The sequence below is a fragment of the Onychomys torridus genome, chromosome 3 (assembly GCF_903995425.1).
Source record: "Onychomys torridus chromosome 3, mOncTor1.1, whole genome shotgun sequence".
NCBI lineage: Eukaryota > Metazoa > Chordata > Mammalia > Rodentia > Cricetidae > Onychomys > Onychomys torridus.
In genome coordinates, this window is record NC_050445.1 from 28,206,115 (window position 1) to 28,232,039 (window position 25,925).

General features: G+C 41.5%; 2 protein-coding genes across 2 annotated transcripts; both read right to left on the minus strand.

Moving 5' to 3' along the window:
* Positions 1-11,501: 11,501 nt before the first annotated feature.
* Positions 11,502-15,706, minus strand: Tas2r60 (taste 2 receptor member 60). The gene is made up of 2 exons (XM_036181836.1): positions 15,697-15,706; positions 11,502-12,511 (listed from the first exon to the last, which is right to left on the minus strand). The coding sequence occupies exons 1-2, from the start codon at positions 15,704-15,706 to the stop codon at positions 11,502-11,504; spliced, it is 1,020 nt and encodes a 339-aa protein (XP_036037729.1).
* A 1,363-nt stretch (positions 15,707-17,069) lies between these two features.
* LOC118579995 (taste receptor type 2 member 143-like) lies at positions 17,070-17,954 on the minus strand. Its single transcript, XM_036181837.1, is given in 1 exon segment — positions 17,070-17,954. A coding segment is annotated over 1 exon segment (885 nt).
* Between the last annotated feature and the right edge of the window lie 7,971 nt (positions 17,955-25,925).

Below are 25,925 nucleotides of genomic sequence, written 5' to 3' on the forward strand. Positions count from 1 at the left end.
AGATACCCAGAAAGAGTCCTAGTTAGAGCCCAACATCAAATGTGCAGTGGAGACCAGGGGCCTTGAATAAGACCAATGACTCTTGGCAATAGATATTTGCAAGTACAAATGTATGATCCAAGGGGTATATGGTATGACTTGTTAGATTGCACTGCAGCTTCCATGATGAGATTTTTAATTCCTTCCCTTTTTTAAAATTATTTTTCTCATATTATTTTCTTCATTTTTTTTCTCTTGAATTTTGTTTTATTCAGGAAGGGGTACAGGGGCAGAGAGCAGATGCAAAGGGACAAGGGATGAATCGGATCAAGATACATGGTGTGAAAAACACATAGAATAAATAAATTTTATTTTTAAAAAGTGAAAGAAATGTAATGATCATCCCTGTAGGTGTTGTATCAAGGAACTACGAAAAGTATTCACATTTCTGAATATATAAGATAATGTCAGCTGATGATCCAGTTTCCAATGGTCATTCTTAATGACACAGAAAGAAAATTTTGTGGAAATAAAATTAGTCTCATTTATTTTAATATTTATGCATGTATTGAAATAATATGTATTAAGTGCTAGTAGGGGCCAAGACAGGCACAAATCTCTGTCCTTTTGGAGCTTGTGTTACAGTGAAGGGATTAAACTGTAGACAACAGAAATAAATAGACTAGATATTGGTAATTGTAGGAAAAAGTAGGATAGGCAGTATGAAAGTCTGCAGTTTCAATAGGGTGACAGTGGAAATGCCTGGAAGAAGTGAAGGAATGAGCCAGGACACTAGAGACCATTCCAATCGCCAAGAGCAAGGACCTGAGAAACATGCCTGAAGTGCTCAAGTGACATCAAGGAAGCCAAACAGGCAAGAGAAGTGTGAGAAGGATTTGGGTTTGGTGTGATCAAGACGTTGTGTGCATACATGCATGAAACTGCCAAAGAAAAAATTAAAACTATTCTTTTAAAAAGCTGAGAAGACAATTCAGTACAAGCAGATGACTTCAGATTTGAAGCATTTCCTCTCACCCTGAGACTTGAGTTTTACTCTCAGGGTAAAAAGCAAACAGTTATGAAAGAGTTGCAACATTATACAATTTGTATTTTTAATGGATCCTACTGACTGTTGTGTTGAAAACAGACTAAAGGCAAAAGGACAGTAGAAGCTGCAGAACCAGTTTGGAGGCAATTGTAATAATACAATCATATGATAACAGTGGTTTGCACCAGACCGTAGCCATGGAGGTGGTGACACACAACAGAATTACAGATTCTCCTGGAAGGTAAACAACTGTAACTCTATCCCCAATGTTTTCAAACCTTTGTGCCACAATCTGACTTTCAATAGATGAAAGGAACGTCTTGGCTTCTTATGAACTCACAACCCAGAAGCATGTCATCTACAAATGGTTTAGCTCTATGTTAAACAATGTGGCACCCCAATTGCTGGGTGATTAGGCACTGACTGCAAAAGATTTTGACCAAAGCAACTGGAAGATAAAGATGTCACATACTGACGTAAAGCCAACAAACAGAAAACAGTGAAATAATTATGTTAGGATGAGATTCACAGGATATCAAGAGTTCGATTTTGATGTAGGCTTGAAATAGTCATGTGGATATGTAAAGAAGGGATATGCACATGTAGATCAGAGAGACATTCCGCATGTAAACTAGACTACTCCGTTCCATTTTTTCAGACACAAAGCCTGAGGTGGAGACATTTCAACAACTGATGTTTGGAAGAGTTACTTTCAATTCAAACCCACAGGAAAAGTATGAGACATAGGAGAGGGCAATGGAAAGTGCTCAACAATATGCAAGGTGATTACATAGTCAACATCCATTCTCTTTGATACTGTTTGCTACAAACTAAGCCACAAAGCTTGTCTCACCCAACAATATGGAAACTGTACTGTTATCATCCTATATCAATCATTACCACAGACCCTCACAGGGAAGGTTATGGGAAAATCTCCTAGAAAACTCCTTCAGGTAAAGCAGCTCCCACAAATCAAAGGCAAAGCCCAACAGTGTGGTGATGGTAGTGATGAGCATATCAACTTATGTAGAGAGTCGGGAAAGGAAGAGGATGCTTGAAGGTGAATCTACCCCTTACACCAATCAGTTTTTCCTAACACTCACAATTGGCTCACTCCATCTCCTCTTAGCTTCCCCATAAGTCTGGTTGGCTGGAATTTCTGGAGATACTTGCAAAGAGTTTTAAAGAAGCAATGGGCATCTTCTACTCTGAAGTTAGCTGTACAGCCAAAACTAGTATGAACCATTCTCAGATCTTCATCTCTCAGAAGGCCAAGACTTTATTTCTAGTGTCTTATAAGCATGTCAATTGTTCTTGCCCAAGTACAATAGATACAGCTTCAAAAGTCCTAAGAGATAACTCAATGGTCCCAAGAATGTGGCACGTATTCCTCATAGCTCCTGTTCTACATGATGATCATGGTCAACTATTCATATCAAAAGGAAACTTCTTCTTTGCTACCTGGTCCTCTGGGACCAGGAACATAAAATAACTAGGTGGAAGCAGTACAGTTTTCAGGGCTCTTCTTGTGTCACTGTTTGGTAGTGCTCTTGAGCCTGGGAAGCAAGACCTCTGTGCCCATCAACTCTGATTCTATGTGGATGGGAAGTGTAGATTCTCAGAGTGAGTCTGAGATGGTCAGCAAAATAATTCTCAGAAACTTCCTGAACCTGAGTATTTTATTGGTTGAAGATAGTGTTCAAATTAACGGCCATTGCTTCAGGGTACATTCCCCATTTTAAGGGAAGCAGCCTATGCACCCTCCCCCCAGAGTCAGCTCAAAGCTAGCACATCTGCTGCATATGCAGGTCCAGTTCATTGTTGTGCTCTTGAGTGACAGATCCCAGATGCCAAAGCTGTGACTCTAACTGTGCTAGAGAATGTGGAAAAAAGACAACAATCAGTGTAGGGCTTGGAAAGTCCAACACAAGATCCAGATAAAGGGCCAGAAAGCTTCTAAGTCTGGCATATTCATCATCATCATCATCATCATCATCATCATCATCATCATCTCTTTCACATTGTAAGTCTGAAATTTCTGAGAAACAAAGCAGAAGTCCACACAATGAGTGACTGAGTTGTAGTGAAATGCTAACTCCCTGAAAAATTCAGGGCCTGGAGAGATGGCTCAGAGGTTAAGAGCACTGACTGCTCTTCCAGAGGACCTGAGTTCAACCACATGGTGGCTCACAACCATCTATAATGAGATCTAGTGCCCTCTTCTGCCTTGCAGTCATACATGCTGTTTACATAATAAATAAATAAATCTTTAAAAAAGAAAAAAAAAACTCAAGACACCAATCTGGGACAGCTGGACCCAGAAAACTGAGATGAAGACACAAATTCAATAAAGGCGGCAATATAGACTCCTAACTTCTACCAGGTCTTCCTAAGCAACAGAGGCAGCTCTTCTTGCCAATGCTGGAAGACAGACCATGCTTTCTCTGCAGACCATGCAATGGACTCCTTACCAAGCGCTGACAGGCCTGCTCACAACCAGGATCCACCCCCTTTCCCTGCTGTTTCCAGTCTCAGCAGGTCCAAGAGGGCGAGGTACAAGCTGTAATCCATGAAGAGGCGTGCTCCACACCAAACTCTCAAGGAGGATTGCTGAATCAAAGGGTGCAATTTTGTATTGCCAAATTATCCTCCGTATGCATTGTACCAACTTATACTTCCATCAGCAGCGTGTGGAGAGCAATGAATGCTTCCTTGACAACTTACCAACAGAACGTTTGGTGAATGTTTCAAAAGTTTGGCAAATGAGGACTTTTTAAGTGATAGGACTGCAGGACTGCAGGCTTTTTAAATTATTTCTCCAGTTATAAAATTATATTTAAATATTTTTCTTTTGTTTCTTTCCCTTTCTGTGAATTTCATGTTCAGATTCTTAAGGGGTTTTTTTTTTCTTATTTTTGTTCATTTTCCTTTTATTTCTAGGAGCTGTTTGTATGCTTAAGATTAAAGCTTTTTTATAGTGCAGATAAGAGACATTCCCCCAACTTGATATTTTGTAATTCTTATACATTTTTGCCATACAGATATTTTAACTGTAATGAACCAATCATTTCTTTTGTGGATTTAAGATTTCCACACTCCAAGGTTTTCAAAGATGTTTACCCTCTCATTTTCATCTAGCAATCATATGTGATTTCTGACATTAAAATCTCTGATATCTTTGGAGTTTATCCTGTTTATGGTTTAAGATGTGGCAACTTGTATTTTATTTTTGTTTTTTGTTTTTGTTATCCAAGTAACTATCTTGTTTTCTAAATATCAGCGACTGAAATTTCCTCTGATTTGAAATTGTAGTTTCAACTACACTGAATTTATACTAAATTATAGATAGATGGATAGATGGATGGATGGATAGAGAGAGAGAGACAGAGACAGAGACAGAGAGAGAGAGAGAGAGAGAGAGAGAGAGAGAGAGAGAGAGAGAGAGATGTCCCGAACTGTCTAGTCTATGGGTTTATATTTATGCATACTTTTTTAAATTATGAGGCTATACTATATTTTAAGTTAGAAGAGAGACTAGTTTCACTGTCTTCTTCTAAGCATCATTCAACTTCATAATAATCTTTGACTTTGTCCATATTTCTTATATAGATTTAATTTGATATTTCTGTAATCTTATGTTAAATGAATAAATTACTGAGGACAATTGGCATACTTATAGTGTCAAATATTCTTAAGAAAGCACAGAACATAAGATTTCATTAGTTCATGTTTTATTGAGTGTTTTATGTTTTCTTTCACATAGATCTCATACATTTCATGTAAGTTTTATTTCTAGGTATTTGCTCTTACTGGAAAAACAATCCTTTCTTTCATTATGTATTCTAGCTGGTAACTATTTGTATATCAGAACTTATTTCTGTGTGTTTACTTTGTACCTCATCACCTTACCACATTTTTTTTTTCTCTATGGTAGATTTGTTTTATTCAGGGGAAGAGAGAGATGGATGGGATCGGGAGGCAGGATGTGAAAGACACAAAGAATAAATAAAAAGAAAATTAAAAGAACACAAATCCCCGGGATAGACACTCATTAACTCTGTCTGTTTCTGCTGCTGGAATAGACTGCACATAAAGCAACTGCTGGCTTTGAGGTTCTGGGGTGCTGGGTCACATGACAATGACCATGAGTAGAAAAGAATGAGAGAAGATGAATTCTGCTAGACAAATAGTTTTCAGTACCTCTCCCTTCCCCTCTCCCTCTCCTCCTCCAGTAAATAAAGCTACCTGGTTTTATATTTTTATAACATAAAAAAATATTTTCCCTCACCTTCCTGTTACCTAAAATCTAATTGCTTTCTCTCACTTAGAAATTTTCACTAAAATGAAAACAGTGGTAGTCATGGGCATTCTCAGATTGTTTTTAACTTTGTTAGACTGCTTCTAGATTTAATGAATATGCTGTGAGTTTTCCGATAGTACAAAAACAGTTATATTACAAAATGTATTATGACTGTTTATCAAAAATTAGTATTAAAACTTTTTCAATGATGTTCCAGAATGTTTAGAGATAATCACACAAATTTTCTTAGGATTTATTAATATAGTAAGCTGTAGTGATGACTGTCCTGAAATTATTTTCAGTGTTAGTCTTCGGCTTAGGAAAGCAGGGCTTTTCTATTTAAAGTAATTGAAGGATATATGCAGACCTTACAACAACATCAAAGAGATAAGGAATGTACAGAAACATTTTCTTAAATTATTCATTTCTTTCTTTGTTTATTAATTTATTGGTTTGTTATTTTCAAACAGTACCTCACTCTAGCCCAGGCTGACCTGGAACTCACTCTATAGCCTAGGCTGGCCGTGAGCTAATAGTAATCCTACTGTCTCAGCCTCCTGAGTACTAGGATTACAAGCCCCATTAGGCTCCTTAAAATTTATAGACAGTATTTTACAGGATAAAATATAGGGAACAAATTAAATCATTTATAAAAAATAAACAGAGCTTTAAAAATGTAGACAACATTTATATTAAATATCATCTACTTGGAAATTCCAATGAAATGACATCATTTTTTTTCTTCCAGGATGGAATGTTGGTTCCAGCTGGTGCACGGCTAAATGGTCCTTTTTCCCGTGGCTACAGTGCTGTCTGCCATACACGGTTTTTCACTTACCCACTGACCAGTAGTGATGATCGTTCTTACACCACACTGCTAGATCTTTGTTTTGCTTTGCTTTTCCAGTGCTAAAAAACTGAACTCAAGGCCTTCTGCACAGCAGGCAAGCATTCTGGCTCTGAACCACATCCCAGCCCACACTGTTTCAAGTACAATAGCAGTCAATAATTCCATTTCTACTACTTACTAGCCAAAACATAGATAAACCTAGCTTGTAATTTCCATTTTACTATGATATTTAAAAGTCAAGCATATAGAGGATGGAGAAATGGCTCAGTGGTTTAGAGCATTTGTTGTTCTTGAAGAGGACCTGGGTTCAAGTCCCAATACCCACATGATAGCTTACAACCATCTATAACTCCAGTTCTAGGGGAGCTGATGCCTTCTGGCCTTGACATATATTCAGGCAAAACATTCATATAAATAAATAAATAATCAAGCATCTAAAAGATTTCAGTAATATTCTAGCCTCGTTCCTTATACAAACTAAATAATAAATGAGCATTACTAATATCACAATGTAATATATGCAAAAATTGGTCTATGAATAAAGGCTAATGATAATAACAAATGATCATTAGGTATTCTTAAATGCAGCAAACTTTGCTTGTGTCTTTTCCTGTGTGCTCAAGCTCCAAACGACCTTGTCCCTGTGGGTAGGTCACTCAGACTCTAGGCTTCTCTAAGCCAATGTGAAAACTGAAAGGAACGAAGCAAAGCTTATATAGGGCACTTTGGAGAAGAAGACTGGGTCAGTAACAAATGCAAGAACATGTGATATGAAGTACCTGATGGCCGATGATGCACAGTTGCTTAGCAACATGCTAATGTATAAAAAGAAGGATGGAAAGACATCACAAAATGATATGTGCACTCATACCTCTACATTTATTACTCCTCCATAGTAAGTACCTCAAATAGGAGATTAAACTAAGGAAGCCACTGACTTAACGAAAAGGTTACAGCCTAAACCTCCTCACTGAGTCACAGGCAGCTCGCACATAAATGTGCAGGAAAACGTATGTGTGTCATAGTTGGTTTTCAGGTGCAATGGTCTGTGTGTTTGAGGCAGCAAGTGCTTATTTACACTGCAGAGGATGCATGGAAGAGTATGAATCACCCACTCCTTTAAAAGTTAATATCTCCTAGGAAGTACTCAGCATACAAACAACTGAGTCGTCACGAGGTAGAATTCAGGTCACAACTGGCGAATACCAACTTACATATCCTCAAAAGTGGGAAGGATCAAAGCTTGGGGAGTGTTCAAAAAGGTTTCAGTGGGGCAGTAACATATGGGCCAGCCTTTAAAAGTAAAAGAAAAAAAAAGCAAAATGTTGAATGGGATTCTGACAGGTATAGGTAATAGGAAAACATTTCCCAGTGTCAGGGAGGCAGCAGAAGGTTCACTCATCACATTGACGGTCCAAATTCACTGAACCATAGGGTTCTCCTGGAAACCATTGCCAGATTGTAGAGGTACCTGAATGCCAAGCTTTGTCTGATAGGCACCAAGACATGCTTAGGCATTCTTGAAATAGATCAGAGTTATGCCTTTCAGAGATTAGTATGGTAATGGTAGCCATTGTAGTTCAGTAGTGTTGCAATAATAAAATATCTGAGGCTAGATTGTTTGATTTCATAACTGATATTTTATTGTGTTAAGATATACTGAAAATTCATACACAATTATTAACACACATACTGAAAACAATCAAAAAGCCATATATTGTATTGTTTCTTTTGAAACAATGTTTCTAATGACTTTCCAGCTTCCAATACAGAAACAATTCAGCACATGGAAGACAAGAGTTTATCACAGGTTTGGCTAGATGAGCTAGCTACATGAGACCCCACCTCAATACACACTGGAGAGATGGCTCAATGGTTAAGAGCAATTGCTCCTCTTGCAGAGGACCCAGGTTTGATTCCCAGAACCCACACGGCAACTTACAGTTTGCAACTCCAATTCTCAAAAGACCTGACACTCTCTTCTGGTCTCCGCAGGCAATATACACACATGGGACACAGACATACATTCAGGCAAAACCCTAATATGCATGAAATAAAACTAAATAAATCTTTTAAAAGTATATATATGAAGGAAGTTTTTCTTTAAGATAGTATTTTATTAATATCTTCAAACATTGATAAGCTATTACTTAAGTCCACCAATTGACAGTTTTATAATTATATATATATATATATATGGTGCTAGGGAGCTAGTAGGGAAACAAGGAAAGAACGAGTGTGCATGTGTGTGTGTGTGTGTGTGTGTGTGTGTGTGTGTGTGTTCACATGTGTATGAGCTCACAGAGGAACTCAGGTGTCCTGCTCTGTCACCCTCCACCTTATTGCCTTGAGACAATGTATCTTACTGAACCTGGGCTTAGGATGGCTGCCAGCAAGCGCCAGCAAGCCCCTGTCTCTTCCCCTGACAGGGTGCTGGGGCCACAGGCACACAAGTGGCCATACCCAGATTATGTGGGTGCTGGGAATTTGATGCTTTTGAAGCAAGTACTCTTACTTGGTGAACCATCTCTCCAAATGCTCCTTTTTTCTTGTGCATGCACTTTCTTGTGTAAAACTTATCATTTCAGCTGGGCGGTGGTGGCGCAGGCCTTTAATCCCAGCACTCGGGAGGCAGAGCTAGGTGGATCTTTGTGAGTTTGAGGCCAGCATGGTCTACAGAGATAGATCCAGGACAGGCACCAAAATTACAAAGAGAATCCCTGCCTTGAAAAAAAAAAAAAAAAGAAAGAAAAGAAAAGAAAAGACATCATTTCCCACTTCAGGAGCAGGTTTAATTGATAATCTCAAAGTCTCAATTATGGGCTGTTCTTCCATCACTCCATGGGCTGAACTGACCTTCTCAGACATCTTGGCAGCACAGGGGCACATATGATCTATCTTTTTTTTTTTTTTTTAAGTAGTTTTGCCCCTTTTTTTGAGATCTTCATACACGAGTATCTTAGTTAAGATTACCATTGCTGTGATGAAGCACCATGACTAAAAGCAACTTGGGGAGGAAAGGGTTTATTTGACTCACACTTCCACATCACTGTTCACCACTGGAGGAAGTCAGAACAGGAACCCAAACAGGGCAGGAACCTGGAGACAGGGCCTGATGCAGAGGCCATAGAGGGGTGCTGCTTGCTGGCTTGCTCCTGTGGTTTGCTCAGCCTGCTTTCTTATAGAATCCAGGACCACCAACCCAGGGGTGGCACCACCCACCATGAGCTGGGCCCTCCCAAATTGTCACTAATTAAGAAAATGCCCTACAGGCTTACCCACAGTCAGATACTATAGAGGCATTTACTCACCTAAGGTTTCCTTCTCTCAGGTGAGTCCAGCTTGTGTCAAGTCAACATAAAACTGGACAGGACAACGAGCAATGCCTCTGATTACTCCTGTCCCTTGATCTTCCACCTACAACTCCACCCATGTCCCCATTACTAAATTCATGATCTTTTCTTTAAATATTTACGTGTGTGTGTGTGTGTGTGTGTGTGTGTGTGTGTTGTGTGTGCATAACCTGCTGCATCCAGAGTCTCCCTCTCTCAGTAGCCGTTAGCCACCTGTAGCTCTTCATCTAGGGGTGGGGCAATGTGGAATTTTCCCTGTCCATATTAGCATGGCAGCATTGTTGTTCTTATGCTGGTTTTGTTCAGATAGTAAGTGGGGCATGAAACCTCAGAAGCCTGATTTCCGTGTCCCACCCCCCCATTAAAGTGGTAGAACAATAGATGTAGCAGGACAAAGGGGGTAGCTATTAGGGACACAAGGAAAGAACACAGAAACAGGGAATAAAAAATCTGGACTTGCTATGTGTGAAGTGCTCATGAACTGGTAGGTGATAATGTTCAGCAAGTGGGAGAAAACACAGGTTCGGAGTTTGGTAATTACCCACCTGGAGGCCATATCCGAGGCTATGTGAGAAATGACTCCAGGAAGGAGGGGGATTGTGCTGGATTCTCAAAGATAAAGGGCATAGATTATAACTAACTGCATTTGCAATCTTTTTGAACCCTTTACAAAGATTACTTAGAAGTTTTGTTCCAAAAACATCAACTTCCTGAGAAACCATTTGCTAACAAGAGAGATAGATACCGAAAGCTAAGGGAGAATGAGGGCCGGGATACTATGAAATGAGTAGGCAATCATAGGTGTCCTTACAGAAACACTCTTCAATAACAAGGAGGGAGGAGCAGAGGCAAGCTCGGCAAGGAACTGGTGGTTGGCAGCTGATCCCTTAATGGGGAAGTTAGGGGAAGAAATGTATTTCTTCTTTAGAAAAGAAACTTTAGAAGGATATTTGTTGAAGAAGGAAAGAGTAATGAAGAGAGAATGGCTGAAAACTTAGTGTGAGAGGAAATTCTTGTCTTAGTTGAAGAACTAGAAAGGAGAAATGTGGCTCCGTACACAAATATCAATCTGGAAAATCCAAAAGCAGGGATTTCTCTTCTAACATAGAGTAGCTAGGAGGAGCAGCCACAAACAGAAAGTAAAGCTGTGTGAGAGATGCTAAAGGGACCAGAAGTTGAGAGATGTCAGTTTGAACTGCTCAAGGGATAACTGAGTGTAATGAAGGCTTGAGAAAAGAAGGTTTATTAGCAGAAGCAGAAATGCAATTTTCAGTCCCTCACCAAACCAAGAGTCTTGTTGTCCTTAATCCTAAGTTCCATCAACATAGACAGTCTTGACCATATAAAAAACAGATCCAAGACCCTGGGCTTTCAGAGGGGTCTCAGAAGGTCATCCGAGAACACAAACATTCAAGATGAAACACTCTGCTGCACCCAAGCACAGAGTATACCATGGTCTGTCTAGAGAACTCAGATCAGGGAGTGTCTTAGTTTTCTCTCTGATGATGGAAGAAAATCTCCATGGCAAATGGCTAAACTGCTGAGAAGTAGTGAAAAGGCAAGAGTGGTTCACAGGATGCCTCCAGAGGGGGGAAAAGTCATAAGCATCTTCTCCAGTGTGACTCAACATGGGAATTATGTTGTGTGAGGCTCTTTTCACCCAGTTCCCAGGGAATAATTTTAGCCTCCAAGAGATATAGCACAGTGAATGTCAAAGCTTTCTGGTCTTTTGATGACATCAAGTCCCACAGATAACATGATGGATATCAGTGACTCTGCTCATTTTCAGGGTCTTGGAGCCCAGCTTGAATCCTATTGCATTGAGATTATTCATATGTCAACATATATATGTAGTAAACTGGGGATAAATACCAAATGCAACACAAAAAGAAGCTGTGTCCGTTGCTCTTGTGCCTTCTGTCCCACTGTCCAAGGGTTATCATCAACTGCCACTCAGGTTGCTCCCTCTCTTCAGCAGCAGCCCCTCTTCACCACTACTCTCAACCCAGGGTTGCTGAGGAGTACAACAATGGGGTGTATCATAGTGGCCAGATGGATCACCACCTCCCACATCCAGTACCCGAATTCCTGAAACCGTGTACTGCTGGCGGAACTAAGTACCAGAGTCAGAAAACAGGAGATGAAAAGGATGATGAAGGAGAGGAGGGGAAGGAGAGCTTTCACGTGGGCCTGTGCTCTAACATCCCGAAGTCCTGAGAAGGTTGAGAGAGTCTTCTTCATGTGTTTTACCAAAGATACGAGGAGCAAAATCATGAAAATGCTAAAGGTAACAGTAGGGATTGTCCACATAATCATTTTTATAGAAAAGACGTAGAATTTCTCAAGTGAGTTTCTTAAGCTATTCCCAGTGACATTCCAAGGTTGCTGGTCACTCTTTACAAAGTTCATATATATTATATAATTGCCTGTGAAACACAGGATACTAGTTAAGCTTGACATCCCTACAGCACTGACCAACATCCATGGTACCCACCCAGGCACCCTGTACCTTAGCCACATGAAGACAGGGTGGGCTAGGGTTGCAATCTTCACAGAATAAAAGAAACCTAGCAAGGAGCAGAACCAGATAGTCACAACAGTTAGGAAGTCCCACGTTAAATTTAGGAGCTGCATTACAGTGTTGTATGGGAAGACTGTTGGATTCGGGAAAACATAAGTATTCTTACCTACCACCACACATTGCAGACAGAAGCGCGAGGCTGCTAGACTCATCAGTAACTTATTATGAGCTGACAGTGTTCTCTGGAGCAACCATTTCCTGTCCAGGGCTATAATGATAGATCCATTGCCTACCATTGCCACCAGGCACAACAGAACTAAAATGATAAATAAAGTGATGACTGCCTTATTGGCAGTCTGACATCCCGGAACTGTGTGACCTGTGCTCATTTCTCCTGTGGACATCATGGGTCCCAAGAAGGACTCTTGGTCTCTCCAATAATGTTTGTCTCTCCACACGCCTTAAGTGAAAAGTGAAGACAGAGGTGAGGGTGCAGGCTCTCTGAGGAGGATAAAAACATTTCTTCTCTTCAGAATAGATGCAAATATTGCCAAGGCTAAGTTTCCAAAGTCTCCCTGCCGCCTGTTTATTTGCCTGCTCTCTTGCCTATCCCCTACCTATTGTCAACATCAGTGTGAATAATGTATCAGGCCCTTGCATATGGTGTCTCTTACATAGGCAGTTACGCTTCTCTGAGCTGATACCTAAGACCACACACCTGGAACTACTTGGTAATAGAATCCCCAGGACATGCATCCTACTGAAAAGCAGAGCTCATGTCCATGTTGTAGGGGGGTGGGGAGGATAAGAGGTGATTGTTAGGTACTAGACATGGTTCTAGATTCCCCTCCAAATATTTAGTTCTGACAGCAACCCTTTGAAAGAGATACAGTAAGAGCATCCCTTTGGCATAGAGCCAGTAACTGATCCCAACCTCTCTCCTGAGAGAACTTAGCTGGAGTTCTAGTCGGGTAAGGATTCAGCATCCCAGAGCAGACCAAAAGAGATGGATACACAGAATGAAGCAGGGACTTTCTCTCAAAATTTTAGATAATGTTCTGTTAGCAGTGACTTTCATGATGGCATCTCACCAAGAGAGCTCTAAACCAATAGGATAGGCAGTGAGAGGCCTGGTCAGAGACAGGGTTCAACCCATGCCTCACTCCTCACTGTGAGTGCTTGAGCATGCCAGTGAGCCCCTCTGTTTCCTTATTTCCATCTCTATAGCGTGAAAAGGACTCATTCTACTCCATGGAATTTCCTGGGAGAGTGGGTGCGGCTGCATGAAGACATCGAGGCTGATTTCATAGATGGAAGAAATGAAGCCGCAAGTGTCGAAGACGCATATTTAAATCATATTTAACTCACAGCAGAAGGCCAAGAGCTGCACTGATTCCAGGACCAGCGCCCTCACCACAGTTAGCAACTTAACTTACACCTCAATCCTCTTCCACCTTAGCAAGATCCCTTAGCAGATCCCTGTTCCTTTGCCGATTAAAGTTTTAGGGCTGGCTGGGTGGCATGGTGGATCAAGGTACTTGCCAGCAAGGCTGAAGAGCTGCGTTCCTTCCCTGGAAACCACACAAAGGTGGAATGTGAGCACCAGCTCCCCAAAGGTGTCCTCTGGCCTCTACAGAGGACACCTTGTTGAGCGCACGCACACACACACATTAAAAAATTCAAATTGAAAAAAATAACCAGGACTGGGGAAATGCCTCAATAAATGCTTGCCACACAAGTCTGAGGATCTTTGTTTATCTCTCCCAGCAATCATGGAAAACTCCAAGAATGACTAAGAACCTGTAATACCCCTGCTGGGTATGGGAGACACAAGGAATTCTGGGACTGGCCACCAGCCTAGTGGGGGTGGGGGTTGAGATCCAGGTTCAGTAGGAGACCCTATCTCAATGAGTAAAGGAAAGAAGGCACACAAAATTGACACAGTGATTGTGTCTTCTTGTGAAAATGCCATTTCCCAGGGGATAGTGCTCCAAACTTCGTTCTCTGTGTCCCAGTTTCTTTGGCTGACTTATAACATTTCTCTAGTGAAACCCAGAGAAATGAGGCAAACTGGGTCTTTGAACTCTGGAGTTTGTGGAGCCACAAACCTTGCAATGTGGAAAACTCCGGTTTCTTCCTTCTACCTCCTACACCATCGATGGCTCATAAGATGTGTAATTAACCTCAATTGATTTAACAGTTGTCTGTAAGCACCTTCTATTCTATTCCATAATAAGGGTATGAAAAGCACTGGTCTGCAACAGTGAGTTAGTGCCATCAAAGTGCTTGTATGCACACATCACAAACCAAAAAACATTTACTGTGCATATGTGATGTGCAAATTACATTCATTCCAAAAGATGAGCAGTATTTTATATTTAAACACATAATTACTTTATGGTTAATTTTTAATATTAACTTACTATATTTTGTGTGCAGGAGTATTTCACATAAATGTGTGTATGTGTGTGTATATACATATATGTGTGTATATATATATATATATATATATATATATATATATATATATATATATATACATACACAATGTTTATGCCTGGTATCCATAAAGGTCAGAAGAGCATATCAGATCTCTTGGAACTGGAGTTACAGATGGTCATGAGCTACCATGTGGGAGCTAGGAACTGAACCTGAGTCCTCTGCAAGAGCAGTATGAGCTCTTAACCACAAAGTCATCTCTGCAGCCGCATACTCCATGGTGATTTTCATCCCCGTATTTATGATGTTTTGCTTCTCTTATTTAGATTTAGCTTTTAGGTAAACACAAAGACTGATAATTTCAAATTTTTCATAGTCTTTTTTTTTTTTTAAGATAGAGTTTCTCTGTGTAGTCTTGGCCGTCCTGGAACTCCCTCTGTAGACCAGGCTGGCTTCAAACTCACAGAAATCCATCTGCCTCTGCCTCTCAAGTGACTGGATTAAAGGCGTGCGCCACCACCATTGGCTCATCGTCTGTATAAGTGTAAATATGAAAGCAGTTTGATAGGGATCTAGAATAGATGTGCTGGATAGAAATTCTCAACTCAGCGCTTTGCCTCAAAAAGCTTAAAAGAGAAAAAGTGACCTGCATGTTGTCTTTTAATGTTATGTAACTTCCTAGTCATTCCCAAGAACTCTTAGAAGGGTTCAGCAGGGCTGGGTATAAGATTTAGCAAGTGAAGGCACTCGCTGCCAACTAACAACCTGAGTCCCCAAGACCCATATAGTGGAAGGAAAAAAACTATTTCTGAAAGCTATCATCTGGCTTCCCCAGCCTACCATGTCATGTGCTCACCAGCCCCAACATTTGCATACCACAATAAAACATGGTGGAGATGGGTAAAATGCTGTGCTGTGTGTCAGAAGAGTAAGGCAATGGTAAAAGTGGCAGGAACACAATTATGTAACCTGCAAAGATAGTTTTATTGTTAAGGAGTATTTAGTGCTTACTGCTCTTTCAGGGACCCTGAAATTGGTCCCTACCACCCATGTCAGCAGGTTCACACAGCTCATAACTGTACCCTTCTGGTCTTTGGGGTCATACACACACACACACACACACACACACACACACGTAATAACTTTAAAAGAAATGCACATGTATTAAGTATGACCAGATATGCTTGAGTTCCATCAGACATTTACTTGAAGCCATGATGGTGTCTCTGGCTGAAAAGTTGGAATATAAAAGGATCCCAGATTCCTCTCTGTCACATTGTGACAGATAGATGCTTGCAATCAGGAAGAAGGATGTCATCAGAACTCAACCATGCCGGCACTCCACATTACAGGTTCTAGCACTGTAAGAAATAATCACTTTGACTATGGTATTCTGATACAGAGCCTAAACCAACCATATGCATATTTATTAATTATAATCATGTCCACTTCATTGTTGTGCTATGTAAAACATGCACAAAAAGATAAAAGGTAATGGAAATTGAAATGGCCACATTTTCCTTTCCACTCCCAGTATGTCACTTTTCCCAAATTCCAGCCTGGAGAAGGCTAACCTGGGCAATAGCATCCAGGAAATGCCCCCTGAGCAAGACAAGCAGAAGTAAGATTATCAAAATTAACAATTACCATGTAGCTTGGCACTTGCCTATAATCAAGCACTTAAAAGGCTGAGGCAGGAAGATTGTGAGCAGCCTGAGCTACATAAGAACTGGTCTCAAAAACACCGTAGTATGAGGATGTAGTTGCATCTTCAAGTCCCCCATCTAGCATGGGCAGTGCCCAGGGCTGGATGTCCAGCACGAACATAAAACAAAATCTGAGAATTCCTTTTGTTTTCCATCTGTCTTCAATTGGCCAAAACCTAAACATGTTTTCACATCAGACAATGCAATTCCACTGAACACAAGGCCGTGGACAGGACCTACATTAGCACAAACTCTTCCTGCCCTCCGTCTTCTAGGTCAATCTGGAAAAGGCCTTTTGGTGGGATCAGCTCTAGTCGGGGTACAAATGATGAGGGAGGCAAAGACTGGTAAGAAGAGAGAAAAGAAGGGGAAAAAAAGAAGAGAAAAGTAGAAGGAACTGAGAAGAGACTGGGCTTAGCAGAACAGAAGCTGAGGGGCGGCAGCTAGGATCACACGGTGGGTGGCATGCAGGAATCTATGTCATGGAAACAACTGATAATGGTTACATGTCTTCATAAGGGAAGTACTTACAGAAATGAGGCTTGGAGAATATGATGTGGGTTGCTTTCACAGAGAGCCACAGGAGCATCTAAGGAACTAAAGCCATTGGCTAAGAAAAACCTGGATGATTTAGAACTCAGGACAGGGACTACCAGAAATGAAGGGGACAAAAGAAACACAGAGAGTTAGGAAGACGTTATTGTGGAGCTTGGAAGAAGCTGAAAAAAGAGAAAGCAATGAGCGAGTATCCAAACTTTATGAATTCTTGCTACACATGAACTCATTTGTCGCAGTCCTGATAATAATCACTTTAGAGGAGAGACTCCTTTGGTCCAAAGCTTTCAAAGCTTATGATCAGGCAGCGTGTATGTCCTAAAGTCTCATCTTCATGGTCTTTCTCAGTTTCGGGTTGCGAAGCACCAGCATGATGGAGTTCAAAGAGATGCCCATGTATATGATGACTTCTCGGGCCCAATACCAGTGACTCTGCATAGTTTTGATTTTTGTAGCAAAAATTACCAGGGACAGAAAAAATAATATATAGAAGATGAAGAAGAAAGTAAGGGATTTCAGAGCCATGGTATGAGCCTGAGTATGGAAATCACAAGCCCCAGGTCTATGGTCCCTCAGCTTCCCCACGTGTCAGAACAGTGAAAACACGAGCAAGATAATGGACACCAGGAACAGGAAGAAAGGAGTGAGCCACATGAGCACTGCATGAGCCAAGTAACAGTACCAAAGGAAGTCCAATGTCATGTGACCAAGAGTGCAATTTCCAAGGGAACTCTGGGAGATGGTCATCTGAATAGCAATGATGTTCCCAGTAGCTGATATGGTGGCTGACAGGCCACCCATGATGATAGAGCACAGCAGCAGCCTAGGAACTAGCCGGGAAACCCTCCACTTGAGCCAAAAAAGGGCAGGGTGAGAGAAGGAAGAGATCTTCACACAGTAGAAGACAGCTAGCCAGGCAGTAAGCCACAAAATGAGAGTGCTGGTGAAGTCCCAGAGGATGCCAAGAAGATTTGCTTGGTAACAAAAACCAAAGGAGGTCAAGAGATTGGTCAGGATGGTCATCCCATGCAGGCAGAACCGGGAGGAAGCCAGAGAGGCCACAATTGTGTCAGCGGCTGACAGTGCCCGCTTCTGCATCCACTCTCTGCCCAGCATGATGATCATGAAGCCATTGTGCAACAGAGAAGTCAACGACACCAGGCAAAAGATGATCATGAAGATCAGTGTGGGTGTAGAGGGCATCTTGCATCTGTTCAGACAGGTTCCAGAGCACTGAGACACAGGTACAGGAGAAAACAGAATCTATCGCCAAACTGTCATTAGACCAGAAACATGACAACTCTCACCCTGGATTCATGCAAAAGCAGCCAAGTTCTAGTGCCTGGGACTTGAAATGATAGTAATTACAGTCTCCCTAGACATGGAAATCACTCCGAGTTCAATGACACCTGCCTCAATTTGTATAACCTGTATTTGCCTACTTTGCCACAGCCAGGTGCAGGCAAATGTTAGCAGGAGATGCTCCAGAGTGCTGAGGAATACCCCTTTTTTTGCAGATTGTTTCTCTCTCTCTCTTTTCTTTACAGTGTTTTCCTTTATTCTTTGACAATTTTATACATGTATACAATGTATCTTGATCATATGCATTCCTAAATCACCCTTCCACTTCTTCAGCACCTACACACACACACACACACACACACACACACACACACACACACACACACCTTCATGTCTTTTGGAGTTTTTGTTTTCTTGCTTGTTTTGTTTAACTGAGTCTAATTAGTGTTTCCTGTGTGCACATAGAGGTGTAAAGACAGGGCCTTCCACTACTACATCAACAACCTATCAGTGGCCATACTCCTGAAGAAAAATGACTCTCCAATTAGCTTCTCAGCTAGGGGTGGGGCTTTATGACCCTCCTCTATCCATGCTGGAATTTTGATCGACTCAACCTTGTGAGGACTGTGTGTAAATAATCACAGCTGCTGTGAATTCATAAGTGTGATGGCCCCATCATGCCCAGAGGACAGCATTTCACAGCAGCCCTCCCCACCCAGCTCTCATATTCTTCCCACCATTTCTTCCATGATGTCCTCTGGGCCTTGGGTTAGGGAGTGTGATATAAATGCCCAGTTTAGAGCTGAGCCTCACAGTCACTTCTTCTCAGCACCTTAGCAGTTGGGAGTTTCTGTCTTAACTGTAACTACTGCAGAAAGGAACTTCTTTGACCAATGTGGAAAGTAGTACAAATCTCTGGGTATAAATAAAGCACAGATACTTATAAGGCAGTTGGATATTCCCTGATAGAGTCTACGACCTCTACAGCCGTGGGCTTTTGGCAGGGTTTACAGTGATAGGCAAGAAATCTTTCCTGTATAGGAAGCCTCAAATTCGGTCAGAAAACAGTTGGTTACCCCTATAAGCGTCAGACCACTATTACACCAGTGCGGACATCTTGCCTAGCGAACACATTGTTTATTAAATATACTATTTCTTTCCAGAGTACTTCTTAAAAGATGCTGCTACTTGTATTTCCTTCCCTGAAACTGAATCTTCATGCCCTGAGTAAATATTTTATTAAGTGCTCTTTAAACACTATGTTAAGTTTCACCCCCTAGGTCAGTGACATAGGGAGACAATGTATGTTCGAGGCTTGAAAAATCTCCCTACACAGTAACCTTTAGAGATGCCTATCAGACACCATAGTAGAGTCTCTAGCTAAAATATGAACTTCTCTGATGTATTATATTCAAGCCTGATAATCCATTAACATCTTAGCTTTGATGTGTTTTACAAATAAAATGTATTTGTTCCTAAAATGGCACTGAGGATATGAGAAAGAAGTTAAGTAGTGATGAGGAGGAAGGAATGACAAAGAAGGAAAAATAGCCCAGAAAGTCCATCACAGTAGAAGCTGAGAAACAAAGCTACACCAAGAAGAAGAGCTCAGGACAAATCTGGAGCCAAAAGAAGAGTCTGGCTCATGTGGAGTGAGCTCCATTCTACAACACCTAAGATCATAATAACTATCCTGCCAGAATAACTAGCCTGGCCATTCATCAAGTGATTTATGTCACACAGGTTATGTCTTGCCTTCACCACCAGCCACCCAAAGTAAGCCAGTTCAGATCAGCCAACCCAGCTCAAGGGCTAGTGCAGACGATCTCACTGAGGTAAGCTAAGAAAGGAAAGAGCCTGTGCTCATGGACATGGGAGAAGCCAGGAGGAAAAGAGTGAAGAGGAGGTGACGTTGCAGCATAAGGCAGAGATGCTGGGACAAAGTCAAGAGAGGAACTCCTTCAGATGCCAGTAATCCTGAAGTCAGAGTGTTCTAGGATGGCTCACAGAAAATGGCCTCACTGGTGATATTCTGTGACCCCACTCAAAATACCACAAGCGAGAAGTCTATGTAAGAAAGACCAAAGTGAAATAAAATCAAGCATTTACGGATTTACAGTGGCAACTACAGGGAAAAGAAATATAGCCAATTAGAGAAGAGCATTTGGTTGAAAAAAAATGCTTTGTTTTTTTTTTACTAAATTTTCAAAAGGTCTTCGAAGGAACAATAAGGCAATAGGACTGGCTCTGCAGGCAGCCCTGGGGTCTAGGCTGAGTGCCTTGCAGGCTTCCCTCTGGCTCTCCACGAAGACAGCAGCAGTGAGCAGCCCCTGAGCATTTCACAATGTTTGGCTCTGCTCAAAATTCCTGGGCCAGAGGCCAACTTCCTGATGTCATCATCGAGCAAGTTGAGGCCATGACACCCACGCCCTGCTGTAGCCATGTGTAACCAAGTGTACATTGTGTGCTCACAGGCACCTTCATGTTATTTGTTCTACCACCAAAGCCCATCCCTGGTCAGAACGAGTCTGTCCGTCCCAAGACTTTACCTTCTCTGCAGTTGACAGCACCACAATGCCATGTCTCAATTCCCTCCCGTGAGAAAGCCAACTTCAGAACGGGGATGTGGCTCCGTTGTTAGAATGCTTGCCTTGTCTGTGGAAGCTCTAAGTTCAACCCCCAGCAGCTGTAGATGGTGGTACAGGCCTGTAATCCCAACACGCTGGAACTGGAGGGAAGATGAGGAGAAGCTCAAGGTCATCAAATCTGTAGTGAATTTCAGTCCAGCCTGGGCTACGTGAGAGTCGGTCTCCAAAAAACAAAAAGGAGGAAGAGAAGGAAGAGGATTCCCCCAGCTACCTGTTCTAGCTCACAGTGGTTCATCTGACAGGTCTCAGAGGTCCCCTGTCCCATTCACAGTCTACCACCAAAGGGCAGTACAAGCAGGCCCATCACTTTAGCTGTTTTCCACAGTCCTTCAAACACAAAACAGTAATCAAAGTATCAAACCTTCTCATAAAACTCTAGACCCTGTTTCTCTTCCTAAAGGTGCCTACGAATGAAGGTAATAAATTCTTTTCTGTGACACAATATTGTTTTGCAGGATGATGCTTGAGTCCTCTAGGAGAGGACTGGTGTCGAAGGAGTCACAGCAGGATCTTGGGTTCCAGATGGAAAATTCTGCAAAGAGCTATGCATATTTCCTTCCTTTTATTTCTCTACACTAGTAAATGTCTTTGTTTGTTCATTTCTGTTCATTAATTTTTCATTTTGTTTTGCTTTTTTCCTTATTACATTGTAATGCATTGTGTCATCTTTGAGATATGTAAAAATATGTTACATTTGACAAGGTTTGTTAATCCTTTGGCTCACTCTCCATTGAAACTTTAGGTGCCCTGTCGTGAGTGCATGAATACTTCCATATTATTGCAAGGTTTCTGCAGGCAGTGATGCCAGGAAAAGGTGAATGGAGAAGGAAATAATGGTTTAATGTCTAAGTAGTATACACATTTTAGGCCAAACTATGCATAAAGTTGAGTTATATTTCTTAAAAATGTTCTAAATATCTGTTTCTAGACCTACCAACTTCTCCTCATTCTCTTTAGGTAAATAATTTAAGATTGTAGCATTGATTCTAATAACATACCATTATAAAATAAAATTCTAGCTCTCTGAGAACAAATTTGGAAAATTCCAATAACCTCATTCACCAAAATACGTATCTGAGTGTGGGGCTACTGGCTTCTAACCTTAGCACTCAGGAGGAAAGAGGATTTTAAGTGCCAGCTTCTATCATTTATACAGTAAGCTCCTATCTCAAAAACAGAATGGGGCCAGAGAGATGACTCAGACACTAAAGTGTTCCATGCTCTTGCAGAGGACCGGAGTTCAAATCCCCAAATGCTGTGCAGCTCACAACTGCCTGTAACTCCAGCTCCAGAGCGTCTGATACTCTCTCCTTGCCTCTGCGGGCACCAGCACACATGTTAACATCCACATACAAAGACACACACATTAAAAAAATATATTAAAAAAGCAAAAGAAAACAGTTTTTTAAATACCAAAAATCATAACCTAGCACAAAAAATAACCAATTTAGACACAGTTAATATTGGTAATATTCAAATAAATTTCTCATTGTTTTCCTTTCCATTGAAAAACAGGACTTTCAGGTTATTTTCATAACTGTAAGAGTATCCTTCAAGGAGAGTCCTCATCCACTTTTATTTTAATCATTGAAATGTTTCCTTCTCACTTTCTTTTTTTAATATTTATTGTTGCTGTTTTTAATCATGTGTACCTTAGATACGTGAGTACAAAGCCTAAAGAGGCCAAAGGTGTCTGATCCCCTGGAACTGCCATGACAGGCTGCCCAACATGTGTGCTGGGAAGGCAACTCAGGTGCTCTGTGAGGGCAGTACAGGATCATAACCACCGAGCCATCTCTCCAGCTCGCTTTCTCACCTTCTTATACCATTTGAATAACCAGGAACAATTCCAGGGAACTCTATAGGAATAAATCAATGCTCCCTCCTTAATGCCATAAAGTTCATTAACGTATTACGTCTGTGGGAGAGATGATAGCGTCCAAGCCACTGAGTCAGTGGTTTGAAGACCGTGCTTCCAGGACGTTCTCAGGGGCCAGACTAAGAAGAACTAGAGAAAGAAAAACCTCCAGCTCTCATCCAACAGAGCTGATCTACTGACAATTATTTTTTTATACTGAGTTTTGCCAGGAGATTTCAAAATCAGGACTTCACTCCATTGCAAAAAGAAACAAATGTGAAGCTATTGTCCTTGACCAAAACTCAAACAAATGGACAAGGACAGACAGACAGAGCCTGGGTTTCGTTGTTTTTGTCTCATTCAATTCTCAAAACTCTTCTAAAATGACAGCAAAATTATTTTTAAAAATTATTTAGGGCATTGGGCCATAATAACAGAGAGAATGGAAAACAAAACTCATTTGGAAAGCTGAAAAGTAGATGGACAAGCAGTCAAAGACATAGCCTCTCTGTGAGAACTTAATCCTTCTCATGAAGAGAGAGTCAAGAATGAGCCCGACCTGTACTTGGGAAAATGGCACCAGCTGCCACTGGAGGACAATGAAGTGTCAGTTTAGAATCCAATAGCTGGGTTCAGTAGCAGAGCTTTGGCCTGACATGCAGAAAGAAGGTCCAGGGTTTGAGTCTCAACACTGCAGGAAGGGAGGAAGAAAGGAGGTGAGTGGAGAGGAAAGGACTCGGGTTCCCAGGTTCCCCTGTTTTGCATAACTGGGGCTACCACCTGTCCTTCCCCTAGGAAAAGGTTCAGGTGAATTCTCTGTAGAGGGTAAACAGGTTCTCTGGGCTGAATTGTCAGAGTTGAAACAAGGGAACATACTTAGAGCAGAGAGACTAGAGGAACAAATGTGTTTCCCTCGCTGAAGGAAAACTAGCATGAACCTAGAACTCCCTAACTGGATGCTCAAATGCAAGGGTAAATTCCTCCTGATTTGCAAGGTCAAACCCATTCTTTTTTTCTGACATCACACCCATGCAAAAGCTTTGCAAATTTGGTTGAAATCACACTTTGGGTTTTGTGTTTAAGCTTTTCCCAGGCCAGTGATACACAGTTGAGTTGCTGGGCAGCTTCTAGACAACCATGTAGTCACAAAGGGTACATCCAGTCCTCTTCTGCTTGCTGAGCTGTCAAGCTGTGCTACTCAGGAGGTTAGATATATCAACCACACTTTCGACTAACACTATTTTCAACTGACAATGGCTTTACTGGGATGTGGCCACATGTAGGTCAAAAGCAACTTTACAGGCTTTACAGACAAACTTTCAAAGATGTTTATTTTCTCCGAAGTAAATACACAAAATGTAATCACTCACCTGTAATGATAAATGAAATCTGGACAGTCTCTGGAAAACGGTTGCAATCGAAGACCATTTAAGTGAAATGGCCTCAGAAAGGCAAGTACTGCATGCTTTCTCTCATACAAAGACTCTAGATTTAATGTGTGCGTGTATATGTGTGTGCATGTATGTGTGTGTGTGTGCATGTGTGTGTACACGTGCTCATCCAGATGAAACTAGAAAGGAAACTGGAAGGGGATCAGGGAGATCTTGAGGGAGAAACGAGGGAGGGGAAGAAAAGAGAGAGAAAGATGAAGTATAAGGAAGGCAAAGAGGGAAGGGGGGCCAGAGAAGGAGAGAGGGAAGGAAAACGATGAAGAATCAAAAGTATAGTGGCATACATATTCTAGGTATGACAATGCTCTGACAAAAATCCATTATGTTTTGTGGTAATGCAAAAATTAAGATCAAGGAGAAGTTCATTCTGTATCCACCTGTCCAGGGAGCCACTGCAGAACATACTCTCCAATCTTAGAGGATGTGCTGGGGCAACAGAAGACATGGTTATAGCAATACGTGCTCCAAGATGTGCAGAGACAAGGGGTGCCACAGGGGTGCGGCAGAGAGAGAGGTGGTGCAGAGGGAGGGACAGATGGAGGGATGGAGGAAAGGAGGGAGGGAGGGGGGGATGAAAAGTCCAAGCTGGAGCAAAGCAAGAGGTTCCGGGAGGACAATCCCAGGCAAATAAAATTCTGTTGTACCTACTTAGTCTAGTTTGCTTTCTGTTGCTGTGACGAAACATGCTAAGCAAAAGCAACTTCAGGAAGGGAAGGTTTGTGTCTGTGCACACTTCGAGTCCATTGTCAAGGGAAGTCAGGGCAGAAACTCAAGCTGACACTGAGGAGAAACACTCCTTCCTGACTTCTTCTCCTCTGGCTCATGCTCAGGCCCTCTTCTTATATAACCCAGGACCACCAGCCCACAGGTGACAGTGCTCACAGTGGCCTAAGACCTCCCACATCAGTCAACAGCCAAGACAATTCCCAGCAGACATGGCCACAGGCCAATCTGATCTAGGCAATCACTCAATTGAGACACTCCTCCCAGTGTCTCTTATTGTGTCAAGCTGATAATAAAAACTAACCCGAGCACTGGTGCATCCAAAATTGTTGAAAAAGACTTACACCAATGACCGGGCTTTAAGAGCAAAACACACACACAAGCAATTGTTAGGCTGAAAGAAAACAAATTGTGTACAGAAAAAGAGAAGTTGTCTCCATCTAAAACATGCTTTAAGAGCATTTCCACTGTCAGAGCCAAATGGTGCGTGTGCATTTAACCAGCGTTAGAACTACAGTGAAGAGTGGGCTGCAGGAAGGGTGCACCAGGGCTGGAGGTTAGGAAGAACCAGAACCGTTTTCTAGAGTGGAAAGCATGCTCTTAGCTGAAAAAACAAAAGCAGGATGGGTAATATATTTTTTAGACATCCATATGTACACATACACACATGCCCACATGTACACACACATCCACACATCTACATGTACACACACACATACATCCACATGTACACACACACACACACACACACACACACACACACACACACACACACACACAAGCTAAAAGGGGTAAAAACAGCTTCCCATAAAAGGGGAAAGGTCAAAAGGATGGGAACAAGAATCAGTGTTCTCAGAGTTTGTTTTATTTGTTTTGTTTTGCTTTTTCAAAATAGATCTGGTACAAATATCTGGCTCCTTGGAACAGATGCATATGTAATTTTGATAAACTCTCAAGGGGAAAATGAGGAAAAGCAGCCAATGGAGTGAGGGCTACTCACAAAAAGAGTCAAGTTATGTTCCCTTGATGTTTACCAACAGTGGTACCTCCTATAAGTAAGAGTTCACTTTCTTCTTTCAATTAAGTTTTGGATTCATGTCCATGAATAAGATCATAATCATCTAATACTCATAATTTCTAATACTCATAAAATCTTCCAAGTATGTGTTTTTCATAATCATTTGGAGGAAGA